The 21,921-nt window shown below is 39.6% G+C and overlaps 1 protein-coding gene across 4 annotated transcripts in view; it reads left to right on the top strand.

Annotated features, from left to right (window-relative positions):
• The window catches only part of PTPRZ1 (protein tyrosine phosphatase receptor type Z1), a 155,521-nt gene that overhangs the window by 130,244 nt on the left and 3,356 nt on the right, over positions 1 to 21,921 (top strand). For 3 of the 4 annotated variants that reach the window (XM_070754742.1, XM_070754740.1, XM_070754739.1), the window contains exons 23-28: positions 11,101 to 11,247; positions 13,154 to 13,247; positions 14,078 to 14,151; positions 16,469 to 16,597; positions 17,131 to 17,280; positions 20,265 to 20,407. In XM_070754742.1, the coding sequence (XP_070610843.1) occupies positions 11,101 to 11,247; positions 13,154 to 13,247; positions 14,078 to 14,151; positions 16,469 to 16,597; positions 17,131 to 17,280; positions 20,265 to 20,407 (737 nt within the window). The remainder of the gene's footprint in view (positions 1 to 11,100; positions 11,248 to 13,153; positions 13,248 to 14,077; positions 14,152 to 16,468; positions 16,598 to 17,130; positions 17,281 to 20,264; positions 20,408 to 21,921) is intronic. The other variant, XM_070754741.1, reaches the window with a different exon arrangement.

Here is a 21,921-nt window from a genome sequence, read left to right as displayed (position 1 = left end):
TAAATGAATTGAGTAGGAAATGTATTTTAAAATTTCTAATAATAATCCTTCCTCGTATGTATAGATTAAGATACAATATGAATAGTGTTTTTCCTTTTCTTATTCTTTTATTCTTTCTTTATTTTTTTTCTTTCCTTCCTGGGCTTTTAAAGAGATGTAGATTTTGATATTTTCTATTGTTAAGGGCAGTTATGATAAAATGAGGGGGGGTTATATGAAAGTAGGAATGTGTTTTCTAAGAACGCTTGAAAGAGACTGAAGCACGATGGGATAGTTAGGAAAAACAGCAAATAGCCAAGAGAAATGTAGACAGCTATAGCACTTTAAATATAAATGAAAGCGAAGAACAGTATCTAAAATCCGGATGATAGCATTTGGAAAGGAGGTAGCACAGGATGAATGATATATACCAGAAATAATTGGATAAATAATTAGAAAAATTTGATTAATTTGACTAAGAAATTGGCATTTGATATTGTATTATATTTTAATTTGAGGTATGTAAATTGGACTCTCTGTGAGGTGTGAAAAACAATAAAAAATGTATACCCCAAAAGAAAAAAAGGTTTGCTTTGAATTAGGTTGCCTATATCAGTGTTTCCCAACCTTGGCAACTTGAAGAGATCTGGACTTCAACTCCCAGAATTCCCCAGCCAGCATTCTCTGGCTGGGGAATTCTGGGAATTGAAGTCCAGATCTCTTTGTTGTAGAATTGACGAGACAGAAGCCAGCACTTTAGATGAAGGAAAGGTTTATTGCGCAGGTTCAAGCACAAGATAACAAAATAAATGGCCTGAACCCCGAATGGGTGTCAGAATCTTTCTTATATACCCTTGGAATACACAGTAGCTTGGGGGAGCATAAGTCGCCATATATGGTTATAACAGTTTGTGGAAAATAACAGTTTTCGATATATATCATCAGTTGGCATGTGTACATGGGAACATCCTGTTTCTCCTAACATAAAAAGAGGATCTTATACCCACACAATAGCACATTTCCAGTAAGCAAGTCCCCCTACACATTTTCCCTACTTCCTTATCGTAGCTGCAGCTGCTGATTATACAGAAAGCAATAATAGCCAAGATTATAGTGACCTGAGCCAAAGCCTTGGGCCTTCATCCAAGTTAACTTTGGTTCACCCATTTACTTTATTCCCCCCTTTGCGACTCTTCTTCCTCAGCAAGGAGAGTCGCATACTCAGTTTCCGCAGTTTCCGCATCCAATGCAGCATATTCAGCTTCATTACGATCTTTAGCAAATTCCCACATAGCCATTACCTGAGCAGTAGCTTTACGCTCAGCCAGCAAAGATAAGCTATTGGATATAGTCTTAATGAAGACAGGTAAGATACAAGGTAAAAGTACACAGCCCGCAGCAATTAACCCAATAAATGCCACTATTGCCTGTAATCCAGGCAACTTAGGAAACCAAGTACCGAACATATCTTTTAAATTAATGCCCTTCCATACCTGGTCCGGATTATGGGTCAATTGTCGTATCTCCTTAGTGAGCTGCTTAATCACCTTTCCAGTATCATCTATCTGTAAGCAGCAATTAGAAAGATTAAACTTCCCACAAACTCCTCCCTCCTTCGCCAGGAGGTAATCCAATGCCAATCTATTTTGATACACAGCAGTCCGAAGCTTGGTAGAGGTTTCCGATAGATAATTCAAAGCAAAATCTATCCTCCTTCCAGACAAGTCAAGGACTGCCTGTAGCCTAATGATCCTATTTAACATATAAACCGGTGTCCGGTATCCCCAGGACCCATCCTCCGCCCACGTAGCCTTCCCATATGTACACACAATCCTTTCTGAGCTCCAAACCTCACTTTCCTCATATTCAGCCAAGGTCTTACATGGGAACCCAGAAAAGGTATTATCCTGGCTGTCCGTGTTCTCTATATCTCGCCGTCTTCTATCGCGTGGGCCAATGGGTTCATACAGGGGGACACCTAACATTTGGCGAGTCGCTATCGGCAATAAGAAAAATGAAGGTTTAATCCAGCCTAGCACACAGGAGCCAGACCAATTACTAGGTAGGGCTTCATAGGCTATCTTGCCACATATCCAATACATATTCTGAGGAGCTACCCATTCTTCTCCCTGACCTACAGACCCAAGGTATTCAAGAGTAGTAGTATCAAATTTCACAGGTTCAGTAGCATTCCCCGGGGAAATCCACTTTTCATAAGCTAAATCCCAAAATCCCAAACAAATCAAGTGTCCAACATTCACACTACCCATTCTCGTAAAGCAATTTCTACCCACTAAGTTAGTGGTTAAAGTCCACATGGTTCCTGTCACTCTTTCCCTTTTAGTTATGTTGCCAGTAACAGACAGATTATTAAAAACAAGGGGCTCTGCCTCCAAGGCCTCCCATGGCCATTGTTCCCCCATATTCGTCCCTCCACACACAAAACAATTCCTAACAGTCAGTGTCTTTGCTACTTTCTCAGCCATTTCAACAAACAAATTTTTGACTATGGCACTGATTGGCAGGGGTTTTTCCAGTTTCCTAAGGGAATCATAAACAGACCAACCTAGGGTCCGCACCTCTCCTTCAACTGCTTTCCACATTTTAATTGTGAGATATGTGATTGGGTCCCTACCTCGGCCATTTATACCAAATGCAATCGTAGTTCCTGACGGAATGGAACGGTCGACCTCTATCTGCACAATGTTTCCAAAAACTCTCCTAAAAGATATTATATATTTACACCCTTTATAGATCTTCCCCGCCAGACCTCCAGTATAAGCACACACACAGTTATGAATACATACATGATTAGCATCAGCAAAGCATAAGAGCAAGATTAACATAAGCACCCCAAAACCCCTTGACCCCTTCATCCCAGCCTCTCCCGTGCGTTGAAAACCAGCTTCCGGTGTGGTTTAGCAGGGGGCTTCTTCACCACTGTGCGATGCAGACCTATTGCCGGTAAGGTCCCTGCAGAGTGGTCTCCCTTTAACACGCAGCCTTTTCTCGATAGCCCAGTTATATTTGTACACAACACATATGCTAAAAGCAAAGCGTGTAGCAATTAATATACCCAAAGCAAAATTTCAATTTCATTGGATGAGCAGTTGGCTGCACGCTCCATTCCTCATCTGCTGCTTTCGTCACTCGAGTCCAATGTATCCAAAATTTGGACTCGGCTATCTTAATAGCAAGGGGAGATGTCATAATTACGACATACGGACCCTTCCATCTCCCTTCTGATGGTTCCTGTTTCCAATGTTTCACCCACACCCTATCCCCTGGCTGAAAAGTATGGCACTTGGTTACAAGTCTTGGGGGGGGGATTGTTCCAATACATAATTTCGGAGTTTTTTTCTACATGTTTCTCCAATTCCTGTACCATTTCCATTTTCCATACTCCCCCCTTATGTCCCAATTCAGGCCATCCAGCCAGATCTCTCCTCTGAAGTGTTGGAGGGCGCCCAAACATCAGCTCATAAGGTGAAAGTCGGTGCTGCCTTCTTGGAGCACTCCTTATGGAATAAAGAGCCAATGGTAGAGCGTCCGGCCACCTCAAATGGGATTCCGTGCAAATTGTGCCTTTTTCCGAAACACCCTATAACCACACTCCAACAACAATACAAGTAAAGCATTAGTGTTGTCCCAACATGATTCCTCTGATTGTCCTGTAACCAAAACATCATCTACATATTGCAATATTGTATCCCCTTGCTGTCTAGGTACATAATATACCAAATCCTTAGCCAAAGCTGTCCCAAACAACGTCGGTGAATTTTTAAAACCTTGAGGTAAACGAGTCCATGCATACTGCCTCTTAGCCCCCGTCTCTGGATTCTCCCATTCAAAAGCAAACAGCGGCTGGCTAATTGGATGTATTGGGATCGTAAAAAATGCATCCTTCAAATCTATCACAGAAAACCACTTTGCCCTTGGTGGAATCAAACTCAACAGTGTATAGGGGTTGGGCACTGCCGGGTGAATGGTAACTGTCATACTATTTACCACCCTCAAATCCTGCACAGGCCTATAAGATCCATCTGGTTTCCGTATTGGCAAAATCGGGGTATTCCATGGGGATTGAATAGGGACCAAAATTCCAGCTTTTAAATACTTTTGGATACAATCATAAATTGCTGCTATTGCTTCCCTAGAACAAGGGCGCTGCCTAATGTTCACAGGAGTGGCAAGCGGTTTCACTTCCACTATAATGGGGGGGGTGATGCGAGGCAAAGCCGGGGGGGTTATCTTCAGCCCACAGACCAGGCACCGCAAACCCCCTCCACTTTTCTGACACCGCCTGCTCCACTTCCTTAGCCACCATCAATCTCCACATTGTCTCAGGGCGATGACTAAGCGTTAAAAATTGCCGTCCCCCATTAAACAAAATCGTAGCCCCTAAATTATTCAATAAATCCCTGCCCAGCAATGGCACAGGGCATTCCGGAATTTACACAAACTCATGTCTGAGCTCAGAACCATTAAATTCACAGGTGACTGGGTTCAAAATTTGTCTCCCGACTACCCGTCCAGACACCCCCTGAACTTGTATTTCATGGGGTCCGGGAGGGGCAATCTGCTCATTCACCACTGACCGGCCAGCCCCTGTATCCACCAAAAATGTAGTCTGATGACCCCCAATATTCATTGTAACCATAGGCTCAGGGGGGGTCTGCTCTAAGCCGGGTCCCCGTCACGCAGTCCATCCAGTACCCGCCAAGCCAATTCCTTCAACCTGAGCGGCATTCTCTGGGGCTACTCCGGCTAATCCTGTAGCTCCCCCACCTATGGGATTTCCTTGTGCATTTCCTCCTCTATAGGGGAACCGAGGGGGGCCTCCGTGGCCCATTCCTTGCCCTCGCCTCCCAAAAGGTCGTCCGAATGGCCGTCTCCACTCACTTTGTCCCCACCGTGCCCCCTGTGGGCATTCCCATTTCCAATGTCCTTCCAACTTGCATATCGCACATTGATTCGGTCCCAAACCTACCCTGCCTTGAAAACCAGCTCTGCCCTGAAACCCAGTCCTTCCTGGAAACCCTGCCCTTCCTTGTAACGCCACCGCCAACAACTCAGCCTTCTTATGCATCCGCGCATCCTTTTCCTTCTTCTCCACCTTATCCCTATTCACAAACACCTTACGTGCCACTTCTAATAGCTCTATAGTATTCTTCCCCAAGGCTCCCTCTAACTTTTGCAACTTTCTCCCTTATATCTTCATAGCTCTGAGCTGAACCAATTGCCAAGTCATTGATGCCGGTACATATATTCGACCATCCGGTAAAACATACCAACCATCCGTAACAACCCAATTAGGGTTATGAGTCTGCATAATAGTTTGAAACAAATCAGCCAACTCAGTTGGGTTAACCGACAACGGCCCAAAGTGCTGCTTCCAATTGAGCAAAGCAGTTGTTGAGAAGGGGACATACTGAAAACACGGTCTATATTCCAAATCCCCAGTCTGAGCATTCACCACTTGCTGATCCATTTGACGCAACGGAGCCATAAAATCTCTCTGCGTCTCCTCTAGTTTTGCCGCTTCCTCCCTGGCTGCCTCAGCCCTCGCAGTCACAGCCCTTGTTTGTATTCGATCAATCGCCCCAGCGCCCCTCTCACGACCTGCTCCATATGCCATTCCTTCACCACCCCCTTCCCTTTTGGCGGGCCCCACAGCCTCTCCTTCCTCATCATCTGATAATGCAGCAGCCGCTGCCATCTGTGCGTTATCTACCGGGGGTGACACTTGTGCGTATGGTGGGGGCCTGATTATTTCCTCCTCAGCCTGCCCCAACACCTTCTTCTTAAAGTCTGACACCTTCGGTTCTTGCCTTTTCACAATTCCCTTCGCAGTTCCTCCTTTACTCAGCGTATTCTTAGCCTTTTCCTTCCGTGGTCTAGCCACACACAAACGTACCATTTCAGCCTGACATTGCAAAAGCTCCCCTGGCTTTTCTGCCACCGCATTTTCCCATGCCTCTATATATTGCAACTGATTGGGGTACTGCTCCTCATTTACAACTATCTTTCCCCACACATCATCTATAATTTGGTCTTTAAACGTTCCCTCCGGTGGCCACCCCACCCCCAAATGAGGCCATTGTTGTTGGCATAAAAAACGCAACCTCTCCTTAGTTGCCCTAGGACGGGGGGGGGGCTTGTAATCACTATGATTGAAATAAGTATCAAAACCCTTCAGCATGCATTCCAGTGGGGTACTGGGAACGCTTCCTCCACCACCCATTCTACCCTAACCACACTACCTCCGGCCCACAGTGCTGGACTTTCCAACAGTCACTGAAGGGAACCGCGAAGGTTTAACCACCCACACAGCCTACACAGACTTCGTTAGGACAATCGCCCCGAGTCCAGGGGGGTGATCAGACCCCCTCTTCGATCTTCAAATGAGACCGGTACCACTTGAATTTACAAATACTCGCCTGCAGACGTCTTCCCAAACCTTCCTGGCCAGGATACCAATCCGTTCAGACCTCCTTTCCTTCCCTCAAGGGATCTTGGGCTCACCTTCAGCTCCGTCGGTCCCAGCGGGGTGTCACTGCAGTCTCCCGGAGGCTTGATCCCCCGTGGCGCCTGGAGAATATTCAGCAGTGGCCCCCGGATGGGCCCGAGGGGTCAGGCTACCCTCAGCGAAATATCGCCTCGCTTACTGTCCCATCTGGGGTGCCAGAAAATGTTGTAGAATTGACGAGACAGAAGCCAGCACTTTAGATGAAGGAAAGGTTTATTGCGCAGGTTCAAGCACAAGATAACAAAATAAATGGCCTGAACCCCGAATGGGTGTCAGAATCTTTCTTATATACCCTTGGAATACACAGTAGCTTGGGGGAGCATAAGTCGCCATATATGGTTATAACAGTTTGTGGAAAATAACAGTTTTCGATATATATCATCAGTTGGCATGTGTACATGGGAACATCCTGTTTCTCCTAACATAAAAAGAGGATCTTATACCCACACAATAGCACATTTCCAGTAAGCAAGTCCCCCTACACATTTTCCCTACTTCCTTATCGTAGCTGCAGCTGCTGATTATACAGAAAGCAATAATAGCCAAGATTATAGTGACCTGAGCCAAAGCCTTGGGCCTTCATCCAAGTTAACTTTGGTTCACCCATTTACTTTATCTTCAAGTTGCCAAGGTTGGGAAACACTGGCCTATATATAATAATAATTTATAATAATAATAATTTATTAGATTTGTATCCGAAGACTCGGGGCGGCTCACAACAATAATAAAAAACAATGTTATAGCGAAACATTGTTATAGTATCATAAAAACTCACAAAGATATTTTTTTTAAATGTTTTATTTTAGTTTTTTGTTATATGTAAATATACATCTATTTACAGATCAATACCCGTTTTTGGTATACATTCTTTGTAATTTTATTGCACATAGACAAAAGCAATTGATGGAAAAATAGGGAGCTTACATCAATCTCAGTTGATATGTGTTAATAATAAAAAAAAAAGAAAAAAGTGCAGGAGGTAAAAAAGAGAGGATAACTTTTTAAATGGACTTATCAGAGATAAATCAAAATATTCTATGGTTCCAATACCAGTGATAGACCCGTGTTATAAAATGGCTCCCCTGCCCCACAATAAAACAGTTCATATTCCACCTGAAAGCTGATTAGTTTTGAAAAAGAAATATATAGATAATCATTAACTTATGGCCAGATATTTAGGGATCATTTGAGGTTACAATGGCTGCCCTGTAGTCACATGATTGCATTTTGACCATTTGGCCATGTGCAGCATCCCATGATCACTTGACCATGAGTTCCGGCACTTTTTGCCAGAGGCCAATCTTTACTTCAAGTAAAAAAAGCTGCATTGGATACAATGGGTTCATTTAATAACTGCAGCATTCACTTAATGACTGCAATGTTCTCTTAATAACTGCTATAACAAGGTCATAAAATCATGTGGTGAACCACTGAGTGACTGCCAATATCTTATGTTGAAATTCTGGGCACAATTGTTGTTATTAGTCAAAGGCTACCTGTAACCTTTTCAGTGTACTGTATTAGAAAAAATATATTAGATAAATTAATTAAAATCTATTCTATCACAGAAAATGCATATTTTATTTGTGGGCTTCATCCACATTTTACATTCTAGTGATATATGGGCAAAAAAGGGGATGGCATGCACATTGGTGCTATCGAAGTTCCACCTGATTTTTTTTATCACAGCACTGGGGCCCACCTTGAATTCCTCCCCCCAATACTCTATTATCACCACTGCTGACTTGATACAAGAAGCCACTTGTAAAGAAAAAGGTGTCTTGTAAATCTGGGTTTGTTTCATTAGGGAACTCCAAAATGAAAGAATGCACTAGAGTTGTATTTTGAAAGTTATTATAAGGAAAGTGTAAAAAATGCCTATATCATTTTACAAGATAAAATTAATATCAGCTTGCTGATTTTTATTCTGCAACTAATTATAAGAAATCATAACAGTGGAGTCAGTATCAGGAGCATTAAGCTGATCTTTCTTGACACCTTATGTTAATGTTATGGTATTTCCATACCACATCTTACTTTTTATGAGATCTTTTTATGAGCTTTGCTGATCTAGATCTAAAATGAAAAACTAAAAATTTGTCATGCAGATCAGTTCTGGGATGGGTTTAGGTTTAGGTTTATTGGATTTATATGCCGCCCCTCTCCGCAAACTCGGGGCGGCTCACAACAATAATAAAAAACAGTACAGTACACAATACCAAATCCAATGCCCACCCATCCAGATTCCAATTGAAATTAATAATCTCATAAAAAACAGTATATATAAAAAACAGGCACACAGTCAGTCAATCAACAAAACAACATGGGCAAGGGGGAGGTGTTTTAGTTCCCCCATGCCTGACGGCAAAGGTGGGTCTTAAGGAGTTTACGAAAGGCAGGGAGGGTGGGGGCAATCCTAATCTCAGGGGGGAGCTGGTTCCAGAGGGTCGGGGCCCCCACAGAGAAGGCTCTTCCCCTGGGTCCCGCCAGACGACATTGTTTAGTCGACGGGACCCGGAGAAGGCCAACTCTGTGGGACCTAACCGGTCGCTGGGATTCGTGCGGCAGGAGGCGGTCCCGAAGATATTCTGGTCCGGTGCCATGAAGGGCTTTATAGGTCATAACCAACACTTTGAATTGTGACCGGAAACTGATCGGCAGCCAATTGGGTTTAAAATATAGCATCGTTCAAAATATTCTTATATACCTGCAAATATATATGTGCAATTAAAGGTAAAAATACTACTAATAATAATAACAACAACAGAGTTGGAAGGGATCTTGGAGGTCTTCTAGTCCAACCCCCTGCTTAGGCAGGAAACCCTACATTACTTCAGGCAGATGGTTATCCAACATCTTCTTAAAAACTCCCAGTGTTGGAGCATTCACAACTTCTGGAGGCAAGCTGTTCCGTTGATTAATTGTTCTACCTGTTAGGAAATTTCTCCTTAGTTCTAAGTTGCTTCTCTCCTTGTTCAGCTTCCACCTATTGCTTCTTGTTCTACCCTCAGATACTTTGGAGAATAGGTTGACTCCTTCTTCTTTGTGGCAACCCCTGAGATATTGGATGTCTCCCCTGGCCCTTCTTTTCATTAAACTAGCCATGCCCAGTTCTTTCAGTTCTTATATGTTTTAGCCCTTAGTCCCCTAATCATCTTTGTCACTCTTCTCTGCACTTTTTCTAGAGTCTTAACATCCTTTTTGCATCATGGCGACCAAAACTGAATGCAGTATTCCAAGTGTGGCCTTATCAAGGCCTTATAAAGTGATATTAACACTATATGTGATCTTGATTCTATCCCTCTGTTAATGCAGCCTAGGACTGTGTTGGCTTTTTTGGCAGTTGCTGCACACTGCTGGCTCATATTTAATGGTTGTATACTAGGACTACAAGATCCCTCTCACAGTTACTACTGTTGAGCAATGTACCACATATACTGCACCTGTGCATTTTGTTTTTCTTGCCTACATGTAGAACTTTACTTTTTTCACCATTGAATTTCATTTTGTTAGATAGCGCCCATTGTTCAAGTTTGTCAGGATCCTTCTGTATTTTGTACCTATCTTCTGGAGAGTTGGCTATTCCTGCCAGTTTGGTGTCATTAATAATAACAGAGTTGGAAGGAACCTTGGGGGTCTTCTAGTCCAACCCCTTGCTTAGGCAGGAAACTCTACACATCTTTAGACAAATGGTTATCCAACATTTTCTTTAAAACTTCCAGTGCTGGCGCATTCACAACTTCTGGAGAAAAGTTGTTCCACTGATTAATTGTTTTGTCAGGAAATTTCTCCTTAGTTCTAAGTGTCTTCTGGTTTAGTTTCCACTCATTGCTTCTTGTTCTACCCTCAGTTGCTTTGGAGAATAGTTTGACTCCCTCTTCTTTGTGGCAGCCCCTGAGATATTGAAACACTGCTGTCATGTCCTCCTACCCCTTTTCATTAAACTAGACATATCCAGTTCCTACAACTTTATATGTTTATATGTTCTTTATATGTTTTAGCCTCCAATCCCCTAATCATCTTTGTTGCTCTTCTCTGCACCCTTTCTAACTCACAACAACTATACTGTATGTCAGTTTCCAAGCGTCCGGTTTTTGATCACGTTACCATGGGGATGATGCACTGGTTGTCTCTTCTTTGCAATGCCATTGTAATTTTAAATGGTTGCTAAATGATTGCTTGTAAGTCAAGTAGTATCTGCATTGGTGCTATGAATGGTATACCTTTCTTTCTTATTTCCTTGCACTTTTTCACTAGAGATCTGAGGACTCATACTAAGTCCTCAAGATCTAAGGGCAACTCAGCATTTGAGCATCTAGTCCAAACACAGGAGACTACATGTGACTGACAAGTTCTAACAAAAACGAAACATTACACTCCTTAGAGTTTGTTTATGCCTCCTAGTATCAGTAAACATGGTAAAAGATAGCAATCTCTGTAACTGTGGAAAACATATTTCTTACTTTGGAATAAAATGTGTACAATTAGTGGGATCAATTCTGCTCTGCTAAACAGTTTATAGTAGGACATAGCCTAAATCACAATAAATATTAATGCTATGACCAAGTCTATTTTTTCACATTGTAAATCAGGAACAGTACATCTTCATTCATGATGCCCTTGTGGAAGCCATACTAAGCAAAGAAACAGAAGTACCCGAAAATCACATTCATGCCTATATGAATTCACTCTTAATACCAGGACCAATGGGAAAGACAAGATTAGAGAAACAATTCAAGGTGAGGCTGTTTGGATTTCAAGAAATTGGCAATTCTACCTCAGCTGTTTCCTCCTTACATTACATGTCAGTCATAGAGAAATACTCTATGCTTTTGCTGCCTAACATTTTGACTCACTGAAATCATAGGACCATTACCATATATTTCTGCAGATTAAGCATGACAAAATGTATGTTATAACTTCGTAACATAATTGATATAATTTACAGATTTTGTGTACAACATTGGAATACAAGAGAAAACCCCAGGGTTTGCATTTTGACATCTTAACATATGTTTTTTTTCCATTATTGCAGTTGCAATGCCTGTCAGGAATAAAAAGGAATTGGATTTGAAGCTTCGATCACTTAGACTCTGTAGAAAATAATATATATATATTTGAACTGAAAAAAAGAATAATAATAATCTGGTTATCTATGGCAATGAATATACAGTACTTGATAGTATGCAGTATCTTTATGTCCCAGGCGCTGCTATAGAACCCAGATGATGATATTTAATCTTCATCAGCTGCTTTGTATCTTAAACTGCACCACTAATTACAAAACCTCTTTCATTGAGGGCCAGTTAAGTCTTGTGGTTAAAGCACTAGGCCAGAGTTCATGAGTTATAGTTCCACCTTAGCAGTGGTGGGATACTACCGCTTCGACCTAGTAGGGCAAACTGGTGGCAGCAGTGGCAGGAGGTTCTGCCCACCCAAGAATATATTATCAAAAAATGCTTTGCGCATGTGCAGAAGCATTGCATGCATACGATGCATGCGTGCGCGCTCCCATTCCCAAACCGGTAGCAAAGGTAAGTAGAACCCACTATTGCACCTTAGGCATGAAAGCCTTCTGGGTGACTTAAGGCCAGTCACACTCTCTCAGCTCAACTCACTTCAGAGCGTTGTTGTGGGGAGAATAGGAGAAGGAGGGAGAATTGGCTGCCTTGAGTTATTTCTAAATTAACTGTAACAAAGGCAGAATATAAATAAATTTGTTGTACTTTGGAATTTTATCATTAATCTATTTTACTTTTTCATTGATTAGTATAACTTGAGATTTAGAAAAATTATAGATGTCTGAACCAAACATTTTATATGGTCCCTGCAGAATAGCTTTTGCATAAAAGCTTTTGTAGGTCAATAGCTTTTATGCAGAAGGATTGCAGTCATGGTAAAGGCAATACAGTGTTACCTCGATTTTTGCGGGTTCAAACTTCGCGAAAAGTCTATACCACGGTTTTTCAAAAATATTAATTAAAAAATACTTCGTGGGTTTTTTCCTTATACCACGGTTTTTCCCACACAATGACGTCATATGTCATCTCCAAACTTTCGTCTGCTTTTAATAAATATTTTTTTAAATAAACTTTAATAAATAAACATGGCGATTAATAATCTAAATGGTTGCTAAGGGAATGGAAAATTGCAATTTAGGGGTTTAAAGTGTTAAGGGAAGGTTTGTGATACTGTTCATAGCCCAAAATAGTGTATTTACTTCCGCATCTCTACTTCGCGGAAATGCGACTTTCGCGGGCGGTCTCAGAACACATCCCCCGCGAAAAGCGAGGGAACACTGTAGACTTTATCTATTCTGAGATAAGAGGATAAAGAGAAACATGCATTGTCCACCTAAAGCAATTCTTCTTTATTATTATGGTTAATTGCAAAGTCAACCAGTTGTTCATACTGGGTTTGGCATATTTATTTATCTATCAAGTCCTTCCCAAGAACCTGGGGTAGGCAGGTGTGGGTGTTTGATAGCATTAAAGGGATTGTTGCAGGATGTAATCTATTTGGAATGAAGCTGCCTTTGGCAATTGACTGGTGGTAATTTTGTCAGTGCTGATAGTACTGGTATTCAAGTGGTACTAAAATTGTTTATTTATTACTAATACCATTATTATGTGTGTATTTATTCAGCTTCTGAGTCAATCAAATATACAGCAATGTGATTATTCTACCGCATTGAAACAGTGCAACAGAGAAAAGAACAGGACTTCATCTATAATTCCTGGTAGGTTTATCAAAAACAAAATTTACTAAATATAACCACAAAATTAAGACAGTGATTTTATTGCGGTTATTATCAATATACAAGAAGTATACCATAATAAAGAAAGTTTGGGAAAACAAATCTGCTGTTTTACACTTTCTATTTTTAATATTTTGACCAATTCTGAAGTTAGCTATGCAGTACTGTATACTAAAACCTGTGGTAAGTAGTCATTTATATTAACTTTTGGTATTTTTCTATATAAGCCTAAATAGCTATAATTCAAAATGAGTAAGATGGATGCACCTTGAAACGACAGTTTGTGAAACACTGTACATTTCAGATAATATAACTCAGATCATCCCAAACACTCTCTTTTGAGTTTTGTATTTAATGCACTTTTAGGAGGGAGGAAAGGAAGGGAAGGAAGGAAGGGAAGAAGTAAAAGAAAGAGAGAAAGAGAGAGAAAGAAAGAAAGAAAGAAAGAAAGATTCATTTTCATAATTTACAGACCATTCACATACTACTAAGTGAAGGAGGAGCAATTTACCATAGCTTTTTCTGAAGGGATAAAATGTAGGGATCCAATGTGCAAATGATCCCAAATGTATCATTTGCATAGATGGGTGAAAGAAAGGAAGGCCCTATTATTCTTCTGGATCTCAGGAAACCTCAGTAAAAATAAATACAATAGATAGCTGCAGATATTGGTTCTACAATAGATAGCTGCAGATATTAATAGCAGGTACTCTTTCAGTTTCTCTGATTTGGAGAATTTTAAAAATGTATGTCAGAAAATGGTTGGTGTTTGGCACAACACACTCCAATAAATTCTTATCCTTGTGTTACAGTGGAAAGATCTAGAGTTGGTATTTCCTCATTGTCTGGTGAGGGCACTGATTACATTAATGCTTCCTATATTATGGTGAGTTATCTTGTAAATCACATTGCAATTTGAATTGATCTACAAATTGGTGTCAACTTTCTCAGGAATATCCTTTGTGTCAGCCAAGGCTTGCCCATTTGACCAAACAAATCAGTAACAAGACTAGATAGGGCAAGGGGAACATCAAGAGCTGAAATTAACTTGTCTGAAGTGGCATCCATAGGTTGAATACATGTGTAACCAAGTAAATGTAAGGACTATGTTTGGTTTTAAGTTGAAGAGTTATTCAGAAATCCATGCCAGTCCTTAAGTTAGTAAACATGAACTATTTATAGTTGGATGTGACTGTTTAACCTTTATTTGTAGCTTTTTGAACCATCCCAACTGGTAATGGGCTTCACTTACCTTTGCTACTTATTTGGAGATGTGTGCACCCGCTTCTTGTGCGCATGCACAGATCATCCGAGATGACGTCCAGCCAGATAGGCAGGGCTTCCCACCACCTCTGCTACCGGTTTTCCCAAACCGTGGTGAACCAGTGGCAACCCACTACTGATCCCAACCCCAGGATGGAGTAACTGCAGCTTTTAAACAATCTCCTCTCATCCAGCTTAGTCTGTTCCCACTGATTAAAGACTGAAAAGACATAGAGGCCAGGGACTGCAGGCTCATATTGGGTCTTTTTAATGAAAGGCATCATCTCTGGGAACTTTAATTTGCCTATTTTGTAACTTTTGGAAGGAAAAGAAAGCTAAATAATCAGTCCCACTGAGAATCCATGGTGCAATCTGAAATTATTATTATTTATTATTATTTATTGGATTTGTATGCCGCCCCTCTCCACAGACTCAGTGTTCTGTGGGTCAATATTAAAAAGAGGAAAAAAATATTAAAACAAATACAATGACGGGAAGAGGAAAAATACCACACAAACACAATTCAGACTACGGTAATTTTTCAACACAAAGACCTCAACCAATTGAGTTTTGTCATTTCTGCCATTGGTTTTGTGGCGGTGTTGCTGTCTTAATTTTTTTTAAAAATTAATAAGTTATACAGTGAAGGGAGTATATACTGTACTGCACCATACCATGCTATGCCATAACATACCGTACCATACTATAATATACTATACTGAAAAGGGAAAAGGCAGTGGGAAAATACCCTGGAAAATAAAAAGGAAATTAAAAATCTATAAGCAGATAAAAATAGTTAAAACCACAAAAACAAAAGCACAAATTATGAATCACTCTAATTGTATACATAAATAGCCAATTTGAAGTATATTTACAGAAAACTAGTAAAATTATACTATATCATTTTTAAATCAGTTTTGAGCAATGAATTAAATACAGATTATGCAGAATTATAGTGTAGATACTATTAAACTACTGCAGTTATTTTTGCCAAGATCTAACAAGTCTTTCACTTTACCCCCAATAGCTCTGTTTTATATGATTCAAATAATGTTCTGCTTCAAATGCATGAAGAAAAATAACTTCCTGTTTAGCATTCATAAAGGTTTTACAAATAATTCTTATGTAGGTCACCTTGCATAGTTCCTCAAAAATAACTTACTTTTAGACAAATGTCTATGGATATTCTCAGTCATCCAGGTCATGGTTATCCCAAAAGTGCTTTTTCAAGAGACAACTGGACTTTCTTGGTTTTTCTTTGAAGACATTTTGCTTCTCATTCAAGAAGCCTTTTCAGTTCCCTGAAGAACTCTGAAGAACTGAAGAAGCTTCCTGGATGAGAAGCAAAACATCTTCAAGGAAAAACAAAGAAAGTCCAGTTGCCTTTTGAAAAAAGCATCTTTGAGATTACTTTTGGACAAAAGTTAACATACTCACTATATTCTTCCTTGCCAATATAACCATTTTAAAAAGCCCTAAACCATGTAGTTATAAAACAGGTCAAGGAAAAGGTTAAATAAGCAATTCTTTTAAGTAGTAGTGGATTGCTCCCAGTTAGGACTGGTTCTGCAAGCCGGTTGCAGCAGGGGGAGGTCTGCCCATCTGCCCAAATGTCATCAAAAACATTCTGCGCATGTGCAAAAGCTTCTGTGCATGTGCAGAAATATTGCGCATATGTGAACTGCGCGCATACATCCACGTGCTCCTGTTCCCAAACGAGTAGCAAAGGTAAGTAGAACCCACTATTGCTCTGAAGTGTTTCTACAGTAGTCTGGGGTCTATGCACTGCTTTAATACTTCATCTTCTGGAGAAATCTTGCTTTTAATAAGTAAGATGCTTCAAAGAAACAGCACAATCCTATTAAAAGAAAGCACTCCTTATAAGAAACACATGCTTATAAGAAACAGGGTGTCTTTAATTTAATTTGTATTCTTTGCAGGGTTATTATCAAAGTAATGAATTCATTATTACCCAACATCCTTTGCTACACACTATCAAAGATTTCTGGAAAATGATATGGGATCACAATGCTCAAATTATTGTTATGCTCCCCGATAGTCAGAATATGGTAAGATTAAATGCTTTGCTTCATATCAGCATTTTTATTACTTACTAGAGTTGTTAATCACGAAACAGAATCTCATCGCTTTACTGATTAGTGAACTCGGTGTTAAAAATAATAAAATGATATAAGAAACCACTTTTCTCATTACTAATATCTTAATGAAGACATGGGAAATAGTCTTTTGGTCATAATAGGGATAATAAAATAAAATACTTTAAAAGATGGAATTCTTGAAAGATAATATATTTGTCATAAGAATAAGAGATAGGAGATTGTTGCCTGGCATGTGTTATCATGATAACTTTGTTTAAAAGTTGGTATTTATGCTTTAAGATGGACTAAACAATTACTGATTTTCTAAACAAAACCAGGACAATGTCTTTTAAAACATATTTTTAAAATCTTAATTGTACTCATAAAGCGGTCATCATGATTACTGACCTATTTTAGAATGCACAATTAAATTACATTCCGGTTAGTTTATTAAAATAAACTAGCAAATCTGAAAGGTTTCTTTTCTTTTCCTTTCCTTTTAGCAGGCAGAAGATGAATTTGTCTACTGGCCAAGCAAAGAAGATCCTATAAATTGTGAGAGCTTTAAAGTCAGCCTGATTTCAGAAGAGCATAAGTGTTTATCCAGTGAAGAGAAACTCATAATCCAGGATTTCATTTTAGAAGCTACACAAGTATACTTACTCTCTTACCATACAATAGAGTATTACTGTCATTTAAATTCAAACGCAACTCAGATAATTGTTTTGCTTTTATTTATTTATTTTATTTATTATTTGGATTTGTATGCCGCCCCTCTCCGAAGACTCGGGGCGGCTCACAACAAGTGAAAAGCAATCCAATACATAATCCAATTAATTAAAATATTGAAAAATTTAAAAAACCCCATATACTAAAATACATACACACAAGCATACCATATATAAATTCAATGTGCCCAGGGGGAGATGTTTAGTTTCCCCATGCCTGACGGCAAAGGTGAGTTTTGAGGAGTTTGCGGAAGGCAGGAAGAGTAGGGGCAGTTCTGATCTCCAGGGGGAGTTGGTTCCAGAGGGCCGGTGCCGCCACAGAGAAGGCTCTTCCCCTGGGGCCCGCCAACCGACATTGTTTAGTTGATGGGACCCGGAGAAGGCCCACTCTGTGGGACCTGATCGGTCGCTGGGATTCGTGCAGCAGGAGGCGGTCTCGGAGATATTCTGGTCCAATGCCTAATCGGTCGCTGGGATTTTATGGGGGGATTACAATATTTATTATTTGTTTGTTTGTTTGTTTGTTTGTTTATTTAATTGGATTTATATGCTGCCCCTCTCCAAAGACTTGGGGCAGCTTACAACATATAAAAAGAAGAATATAATATATAATCATTTTAATCCAATTAATTTAAAACTAAGTGTACTAATCTATAAAATCCAGTCATGCTCATTCACACAACAATCATACGTAACATTCATTGGTCAGAGGGCTAGGGTCTAATCACCCCAAGCCTGGCGGCATAGATGAGTCTTAAGACTCTTGCAGAAGGCGAGGAGGGTGGGGGCAGTACGAATCTCCAGGGGGAGCTAATTCCAGAGGGTCGGAGCCCAACAGAGAAGGCTCTTCCCCTAGGCCTCGCCAAGCAACATTGTCTAGTTGACAGAATCTTGAGAAGACCGACTCTGTGGGACCCCACCGGTCGCTGGGATTCATGTAGCATAAGGCGGTCCCGTTGGTAATCTAGCCCGATGCCATGTAGGGCTTTATAGCTTGGTTTCTACTCTTGTAACTTATATTTTTGTAATTCCAAATACAGTGGTACTTAAGAACGCCTCTATTTAAGAACTTTTCTAGATAAGAACCAGGTGCTCAAGATATTTTTGCCTCTACTTAAGAACCATTTTCTACTTAAGAACCCGAGCCCAGAAAAATTTCCCAGGAAATTTGAGAATGGCATGAATGCCTGGACAGTTTCCTGCCATTCTCCCTTTAATCCCGGCCATCTCGGACTTTCGGTGGTGCTTAAGGAGGCTTTGGTAGCCCAGAGCAAACGGAGCATTTTCCTTTTTCTGGGCACTTGGAGAAGGAATAAACCACTTTGCTGTGGTGACTCCCTCGCACTGCCTCCCACACACCCAGTGTGAGGTTGCCTCCCGGAGCGTCTGGGCGCGGAAGGGCAAAAGGGGACGCTCACCTCACCTTTTTCCTTAGGCAGCGACTGTCCTTCTCCTCTTCTTCCTCCTCCTCCTCCCACCCAAATTCCGAGCTTTTATTTCTTTCCTAATGGGTTTGCACATTTGATGGGTTTGCACATTTGATTCCTATGGGAAAAATTGCTTCTACTTAAGAACGTTTCTACTTAAGAACCTGGTCACGGAACGAATTAAGTTCTTAAGTAGAGGTACCACTGTATCATAATTAAATATGCCATAGTAAGGCATAAAGTAAAGCCATGAATATAATTATTTCTTCCAAAAATATAATTTTAAGCACGTTTATGCAAATTGCCAGATTTGAATCATTGACACAGTATACCTGTACAGTCATAATTTAAAAATGATTAAAGTTAAAATCTTCATGGAAACCATTTCTAAACTATTACATACGTATATATACTTTTATAAAGAAGTACAGGTAGTCCTCAACTTACAATAGTTCGTTTAGCGACCATTCAAAGTTGCAATGAAAAAAGTGACTTATGACCATTTTTCACAGTTGCAACATTTGCAGCATCCCCATGAACATGTGATCAAAATTCAGGTGCTTGGCAGCCGATTCATACTTATGACTATTGCCGTGTCCCAAGGTCACATGATCACCTGTTGAGATCTTCTGACAAGCAAGGTCAATTAGAAAGCCAGATTCACTTAACAGCCTGGTTCCTAATTTATCAACTACAGTGATTTGCTTAACAACTGCGGCAAGTCGTAAAATGAAGCAAAGCTCACTTAACAAATGTCTCACTTAATAATAGAAATTGTAGGCTCTATTATTATTATTATTATTATTATTATTATTATTATTATTATTATTATTATTAATTAGATTTGTATGCCGCCTTTCTCTGAAGACTCAGAGAATGGTCATAAGTAGAGGACTACAGTATCTGTGTTTAACCTTTTTGGAGGTTCTTAATTTTTATTTAGCTTTGCCATTCAATGTTATCAGAAATTCATGTAGTTTTGCTGATATGAAAAGGAGTCTGAGTGAATAAGTTTTATTGATACTTGTTTCATTTATTTCACACATTGTAACCAAAATATGTAGTGAACTGGTATGAAAAATAATTGTTTCCTTTGATTGGGTATACAGTATATTAAAGGTAGATTATATTCTACCTTTAATACCTTTTAAGTAACTGAAGGCAGTGGGTTAACAATTAATTGATTAGTATGCTTCTTATAATTATTTATTAGTTCTTTATATTCCTATATCAGAATGCTGGCCATAAATGAAACATGTCCCAAACATTTGAGGAGGAGGAGATTGAAGTTCTGTTCACTCAGTCTTTTATATATCAGTAATTCTGATGCATTTAGTGGCAAAGATCTGTCATCATTCAGAAAATCCTAAAGGCCCAAGTACCTTTTAACAGAACTGTGGGAAATGTTCAATCCAAATATGTTTTTCTGGTCTTTTTCACCTATTTCATAATTGTGAATCAATATTTTTTTTAATCTTTGAGGATGATTACGTTCTTGAAGTGAGGCACTTTCAGTGTCCAAAATGGCCAAATCCAGATAGCCCTATTAGTAAAACATTTGAACTTATAAGCGTCATAAAAGAAGAAACTTCCAACAGAGATGGCCCAATAATTGTGCATGATGAGTAAGTATTAATTCAATTTTAATAGTTGTTGGCATCTCTTTGTATGTTTTGTACAGCATCTGTGATTTATAAAACTCGTATTTATAGAAAGCAATTGTAATCAAATTTCTCTTCCACTTAAAAATTGGCAGTATTCAACATCTCTTAACAATGTGACTTGTCTCTTGATCCTGTCAGTACTTCAGTATATTGCAGCTGTAGGAACTATCCAAGGAGCAAAATAGTTTAAGAGTACAGTACGTGGAAAAGAAATATCAAAACTTTAATAGAATAAGAAAATTATTATAAGTAAAAGATCATGCAAAAGCAATCACTAATAATTTCTTATTATTCAGTCGTATCAGGAAAAAAAGGAAAATTTTTAAAAATTTTATTTACTTACTTATTTGCATCTTCTCTTTATTATTTTTACAAATAACTAAAGGTGGTGAGCATACCTTGATTTCTTCCTTCCTTGTCCTATTTTTCCCACAACAACCCTGTGAGGAGGGTTGGGCTGAGAGTGACTGGCCCTAAGTCATTCCTGGCTAAGGCAGGACTAGAACTCATGGCCTCCCACTTTCTAGTCAGTTGCCCTAATGCTATACTCTGTAAATTAAGGCAATGAAATGTATTTAAATTGTCTATTGCTATATTTGCACATTTAAAACAGCATGCACATAAAACTATTTAGAAGGATAATAATAAAATACATAGTGGCACAGAAAAGTTAACTGTCATGTCAACTCAAAGACATTAATTCAGCTTCAAAATACAGTGGCACCTCGACATACGAGTTTAATTCGTTCCAGACCCGAGCTCGTAAGTCGATCAACTCGCATCTCGAACGAATGCCTTTAGACTTTGTTTTTCACACCGAGATAACCAGAAGCAAGGATTCTTGCGCCACCTAGTGGAAGCTTGGCTCGTATCCCGAATTTGAGCTCGGGTGTTGAACAGAAATTTCACACACGTCGTGGCTCGTAACTTGGAATATTCGCATGTGGAGCAGCTCGTATCTAGAGGTACTACTGTAGATCCAAGAAATACCTACAATAAATAATTTTGAGAAAAAAGGAAAAAAGAAAGATAGCAAGCATAGTTCTGGAATAAAGGGCAAGAGATTTACTGGTTTATAATAACCCAGTTGTTAAAAGATCCAAAAGTAGTCTGCATCCATCACTTTTTTATATTCTTATGTTTCATAAAAACTGCAACACTTAAACAGGTCAAGTGGTAACTAAGAGTGCTCTTAAGCAGTGTTTTTCAACCTTTTTTGAGCCACGGCACATTTTTTACATTTACAAAATCCTGGGGCACACCACTAACCAAAATGACACAAAATGACACCCTAAGACACTCTCCTCTCTTTTTCCATCCCTGTCTCCTCCCCACCCTTGTGTGTGTGTGTGTGTGTGTGTATACACACTCTTGAACCATTTCCAAAAACAGATGATGGATGGGTTTTTTTCTCTCTTATTCTTTGGGTGCTTTTTATCATATGCTTTAAATCAAGAGTCACTTCTCTCTCTCTT

The sequence above is a fragment of the Erythrolamprus reginae genome, chromosome 6, assembly GCF_031021105.1.
Source record: "Erythrolamprus reginae isolate rEryReg1 chromosome 6, rEryReg1.hap1, whole genome shotgun sequence".
Lineage (NCBI taxonomy): Eukaryota > Metazoa > Chordata > Lepidosauria > Squamata > Dipsadidae > Erythrolamprus > Erythrolamprus reginae.
The sequence above is the reverse complement of the archived record's forward strand: the minus strand, read 5'-3'. Positions and strand labels throughout refer to the sequence as shown.